Below are 5,928 nucleotides of genomic sequence, written 5' to 3'. Positions count from 1 at the left end.
AAAAAAAAAAAAAAAAACTAAAGGCAAGTTCATTGCCTAATTGTACACAATGCATTCTTATTTTGAAGCTTCAAGTGAAATATGGCTGCCAAACAAGGTTAAGTGGTTGGCAGAAGAGAAATCCCACAAACTGCTAATTTTTAGTTTGGTTTCAAACACTGTTTTTATCATCCCCAAACCAAAGTTAACAATGGGATTAACATTTCAGAACTACAATCTGCATCTCTGGGCAAGGATTCTGAGTACATGGGACCTTCTGTCACCATTGTCTGGCCTCTGGACTAAGGCTCTTTTTGACAGCCATGGTCTACAAGCCCCTGAGGGATTTAGTGATTCAGGGAACATTCATGCAAGAATAGTGTCCCTCTATCAGAACCAAAAGATCATTAATTTCTTGGTCCTTTCAATCAATGGTTCTCAAACCTAGCTGAGTATCAGAATTTCCTGGGAAGTTTAAAAAGAGATTTCTGAGTTCCACTTCAGACATACATAATCAGAATTTCTGGGGAAGAGGCCCAGTCGTCTGTATTTTTAAGAGTTGCTCGGGGATTCTGATATGCATCGAGTTTTGCGACCACTACTTTAAACAGGCTGTGGAGAAAATGCCTGTCTGAAATAGTTTTTTAGATAGCAGAGTGAGGCTGTCCTGGTTGGAAGGGAATATAACCAATCACCCCTAATTCTGCATCACACAGGAGAGAGAAGGGAAATGACTCCAAGGAGTTCTCCCTTTCTCCACACAGTTTTTGGTGACCTCTGTCATTTGTTCAAGGGAAAGGAGCCATGCTCTGATCCAGTTACCCACTTTTCACCTCACCCGGAGGGCTCCATATTCACATATGTGTTTGTTGGGCACTGTGAAGAGCTGAGCATTTATTTCCTACTAGAGATTTAGGTTGCCAAAATAAGGTTGCCAAGGATCTACTGAAAAGTGAAGAAGGCACCTGGAGAAGAACCCAAAGTGAGAGCAGCAAAGGATTTTAGTAATAGTGGGACAGACTCTTTATTTCCAAGATACCACACCAACCCACAGACCCCACCATGCACCGTATTAAAAAACAAAAACAAAACAAAAAACTCTACTACTTATTTTAGTTCCTTCTCAAGCCTTTGGGTTTTTAAAAAAAATCTCATTTAGGACCTCAGCCAGAAAAGGTTGGCAGCTAGTGAAGTAGAAGAAAGGGCCAAGGACTGTCGAAGGAATGAACAAACATTCACGACTTTTCTTTTGTAATGCACATACACTTGTCTGAGTGCCTTTGGCTACCTGCTAATGCTGGGTGATGTGATCCCACAACACCCCTCTTTCTGAAGCTGAGTTAATATTGGGGTCTACTAATGATACTCTGGTGGGAATTGGGGTGGGCCTGGGAGAGCCTCTGGCCATCAGAGGATTGGGGCTTAGGCCGGGGTCAGAGAATGTGTGCAGCTGTCAGTCTGTGCCCAACTGGCATGCGGCCATGGAGAGTGGGGACTGGCCGGATAAATGGGAAAGTAGGTTCAAGTAAGAGGTCACAATAAAACTCATACCTCATGCCAGCAGCTGTACATGATGGTATATACTCTCTCTGAAGCCAGATGAGGCCTATAGAGACGCAGGCCTTGAGCAATGTGCTCAGCGGTCTCACTGTTATTAAATCTTTCATATGGCATCTTCCCCAGGGAGTAAATTTCCCACATCAAAACCCCTAGAAGACAAAAATAAAAGTATTAAGTCAGTTTGCAGTCTTTTGGGGTAGTAGGGGTCCTCGTCTTCCCAGAGCAACCTCCAAGATTAGAATCAGCTGGTTCTTCCCTCTGAGCTTTTTGCATTTTGCCCAAACTTCTGCTATGGTACTGACCACAATGTGTGCCGGGGGACTGGAGATCAGGGTGGCACTAGATTATTAACTCCTCTAGAAGAGAGACAGCATCTTATTTGTCTCTGTAGTTATAGGGTCTGGCAGAGTTCCTGGTACACAATCAGTATTCAGAAGCTGTTGAAAACTGAATGAAGGCAGGGATCATGTCCAGTTTACTGTTTTTATCCTCAGAAACCCCCGTGGTGCCTGACACATAGCAAGCCCTCCCCGAGAATTAAATGAATGAAAGAACAATCTCTCTGTGCAGGTTGCAAAGTTTGAATTTTCCCATTGCATTTCTCTTCCTTTGAGCTGTGTAATCTGTATAATCTTATTCGCTTACCAAAAGCCCAGATGTCAGACTTGCTGCTGAACTTGCTATACATAAGGACTTCTGGCGGAGACCACCGGACTGGAAACTTGGAGCCTACTGAGCTTGTGTATTCATCATCCAGGACGTACCTGCAAGGCGTTCAGCACTTGTTAGCATTAGGGTTTGGAGAGCTCTGATATTTAAGTTTTCTTGGCACAATCACAAGAGTGGCACAGATACATGCTTACAGCCTTTCTCTAAAGCCTCTGCTGGTCAACCAATATGTTTTACAAATGTTACTTTTAACCAATTTCCTGTTTTCATATCTGAGCTTTCCTGATGGACAGTATGGTTACAGGAAGGGTGAAGTGAAATAAGATCTAGCAGGTGTTCCCTTCCTCTTCTGGGTCCCCCTTTCCTTTCTCTGCTCTTTTTCCCTTCCTTCTGCTCTGCGGTTGCCAGTGGGAATTAGACTGATTAAGAAAGAAGGAGGGATGGAGCAGAGTCAACAGGATTAACAGATCAAGATAAGGTACTGGGGAAATAGCTACAAAAAAAAGAGGGGGCAGAAATAAAGGGAGAAAGGAGAGGAGAGAGATGTAACAATGAAACAAAAGTATGAAAGAAATGGCTTAAACAATTCAGAGGAAGCAAAAGGAATAGAAAGATAGCAGAAAACACTAGAATGAGAAAAAAAGACAAGGAGGAGATTAAAAACTATAACACCTCCTCATGTTTGTACTATGCTATTTTTATTTTTAAAGGGAAAGATGAAAAAGGTACACTCACCTGGACAGGCCAAAGTCAGACACTTTAACAACTCCTTGATCATTTACCAAACAGTTTCGAGCCGCCTGTGGTGCAACAGATACGCGTGAGACTCCATCCCTGGCACATGGGTCAAAGGCACAAAGCTTCTCCCCACCAGTAGAATGAAGCCAGGGAAGCCTCATCGCCTTTGAGTACAGAAACCTTCCCAACTAATTCAAGTTTTTTGATGCCACCGAGAAATTTTTATGCATTTCCACCCCATGGGGAAAGCAACCTGATATATAGTCCTGAGTAAAGACTGGGGACACGCAGAACAATTTCATTCACATGGGCAATTCCACAACACTCCTTCCTGCACTGAAATGCTGAAAGAATTGAGAGAGAATAGGAAGCAAGTTTGTTTTTTGCTTTTCGGCCAGTGAGACTAGGGCAATTTCAGCCTTGGCCTGGCTGAAAGAAACAGGGGCACAAACTCTGGTGCCTCCAGGGGCTAGGCAGGAAAGTAAGAGTGAAGTGGGGTAAGTGGAGATTGCAGGGAATGGAGGACACGTGCCTGGTCTAAAGGAAAGGAGCCAGGGTGGGAGGATTGCTCGAGACCAGGAGTCTAAGACCAGCCTGGGCAACATAGTGAGACCCTTTCTCTACTTTTTTTTTTTTTTTGAGACAGGGTCTCGCTCTGCCACCCGGGTTAGAGTGCAGTGGTGTCATCAGAGCTCACTGCAACTTCAAACTCCTGGGCTTAATTGATCCTCCTGCCTCGGCCTCCCAAGTAGGTGGGACTACAGGTATGCACCACCATGCCCAGCTAATTTTTCTATTTTTGTATAGACAGGGTCTCCCTCTTGCTGGCCTCAAACTCCTGGCCTCAAGCAATCCTCATCCTCCCAAAGTGCTAGGATTACAGGCATGAGCCAATGTGCCCAACCCCCCTTTCTCTACTTTTATAATATTTTTAAAAACTAGCTGGGCATGGTGACATGTGCTTGTAGTCCTAGTTGCTCAGAAGGCTGAGGTGGGAGGATGGTTTGAATTCAGGAATTTGAGGCTTCTGCGAGCTATGATCATGCCACTGCACTCCAGCCTGGGTGATAGAGTGAGACCCTGTCTCTAAAAATAAATAAAGGAAAGAGGTGGTCTGTGAGAATATGGACCTGGTATTTCAAGATGATCTAGATTTTCAAAAGAAGCTGGAAATTCCAGTTTTTTTTAAAAAAAATGTGAAATGTCTCTTTTTAAGTGTTTACTATGTATAACATTTGAAAAAAACATGTGGGCCAAATGCACCCACAGGCCACAGTTTGTGACTCTGATGTAACCAAATGACAGATAGCCCCATGCCAAGAGCAGTCTCATTGGGAAGCACAGTCCCTTCTGCTCCGAGTACAGAATGGCCACTGAAGGACTCCACCTCTTCCTTGTTGGCAGTAGGGAGCTGGAGATGAGTGACTGCTCTAGCTCCCACCATGGCAGACCTCATGGACTTGAGGCTGGAGATACTTGCCTGGCTCACCACTGGGGCTGAGACACACCAAACTTTTAGTGTTTTCTACACAAAACTGAAATGACAGCACCAGCAACCCTTCTCAACCATGTGTGATATATCTTCCACTGCTACTTCTACCCCCTCAGCCCTTGGTCCCCTGCCAATCCTTCCGAGGTCCCACCAGGTCTCGGTGAAGGAACTGCTTTGACTCCAGGTATTCCATGGCTTCACAGACATCCTTGCACATCTCCAGCAGCTGCTGAGTCTGAAAGCGGTGGCGCATCTCCCTCAGGTAGTTCAGGAGGCAGCCATTGGCCATGTACTCAGTGATGATGAAGATGGGGCGCTGTTTGGTGCAGACGCCATACAACTGCACCAGCTTCTCATGGGAAAGATTCCTACAGGAGAGGCAGCAAGGAACCAGTTCTCCCCTTTTGGCTTTACATACTAGTCATAAAGGGGCTGAGGAGGAGAGGGGGTGGCCTAAGAGTAGAGCATCACATAAGGGACCATCATAGCAAGTTTACTTTCTTCCTTCCCACCCTTAACCCCAAGAGTGCTTAATATGTGGAGGTGAGCATGGATTTGGAGCTCATCAGTTGAATAGGAAAAAAAGTCTAGGGCTGAAAGAACACTAAGGCTAAATTAGAATCAGTCTTTCTTTTGAAAGTTTCACTTTCTACATCTAGCCCCAAATGCTATTCAGATGGTACACACCCATGATCAACACTATTCTCAACCAATATCTAAGGAAGAAAAATGATTACCTTAGCAGTTAGGACTCCCACCAGTCAAAGGTTGACCTCAGGCCCTGGTCCCAAATCTTTCTCACTGTAAGTCACCTTTAAACCACAGTGGGTTGTCCTGGTAATTCCTAGACTCCAGAAAATAGATTGAGAGTTGAGTTTGGGCTGTAACTCACATCATGACTTTAGCTTCTTCAATGAATTCATCTTCGGACATGGAGCCTTCTTTGATCATCTTGATGGCCACATCATACTGGCCTCTCCATTTCCCATACTTCACTACTCCAAACTGTCCAGTCCCCAGCTCCTTCAAGAAGGTCAGGTCCTTTGGATCTATTTCCCATGATCCTAAGAACAAAGTCTTGGTGTGATTCTTTGGGGTCACGTGTACATAATTCCTACAATAGATAAGAGTCCCTACTGGGGTAGAAATAGGAAAAGTAGTAAAACGGAATTTCCCAGAAGTAGTAATCCATCTTTGCTCAAGTCAATCTCAGGGACAGGGGATTATTGGAGGAATCAGAATTTTAGGTTCAAGTTCGCCATAAGGAAAGAAGATAGACTAAACAACATCCCAAAAATTCCTTTATGATTATATTAATGATGGTAGTTAATGAACTCAAGGATGGTGCTGAAAATTTTTACCACAATTAAAAATAAAAGACAGGCGGGGCACAGTGGCTCATGCCTGGATGTAATCCTAGCACTCCAGGAGGCCGAGGCAGGAGGATCACTTGAGGTCAGGAGTTCGAGACCAGCCTGAGCAAGAGTGAG

At 44.5% G+C, this 5,928-nt stretch overlaps 1 protein-coding gene across 1 annotated transcript in view; it reads right to left on the bottom strand.

Moving 5' to 3' along the window:
* Positions 1-1,524: 1,524 nt before the first annotated feature.
* Positions 1,525-5,928, bottom strand: part of BTK (Bruton agammaglobulinemia tyrosine kinase) — a 21,947-nt gene continuing 17,543 nt past the window's right edge. Inside the window, exons 12-16 of the mRNA XM_012650026.1 lie at positions 5,331-5,502; positions 4,590-4,806; positions 2,944-3,008; positions 2,185-2,303; positions 1,525-1,688 (exon numbers count right to left, since the gene is read on the bottom strand). Of these exons, the coding sequence (XP_012505480.1) occupies positions 1,525-1,688; positions 2,185-2,303; positions 2,944-3,008; positions 4,590-4,806; positions 5,331-5,502 (737 nt within the window). The remainder of the gene's footprint in view (positions 1,689-2,184; positions 2,304-2,943; positions 3,009-4,589; positions 4,807-5,330; positions 5,503-5,928) is intronic.

This window comes from Propithecus coquereli, unplaced genomic scaffold (genome assembly GCF_000956105.1).
Source record: "Propithecus coquereli isolate 6110/MARCELLA unplaced genomic scaffold, Pcoq_1.0 Scaffold31, whole genome shotgun sequence".
In the NCBI taxonomy this organism is placed as follows: domain Eukaryota; kingdom Metazoa; phylum Chordata; class Mammalia; order Primates; family Indriidae; genus Propithecus; species Propithecus coquereli.
Note: the sequence above shows the minus strand (reverse complement) of the source record. Positions and strands in the feature narration are given on the sequence as shown.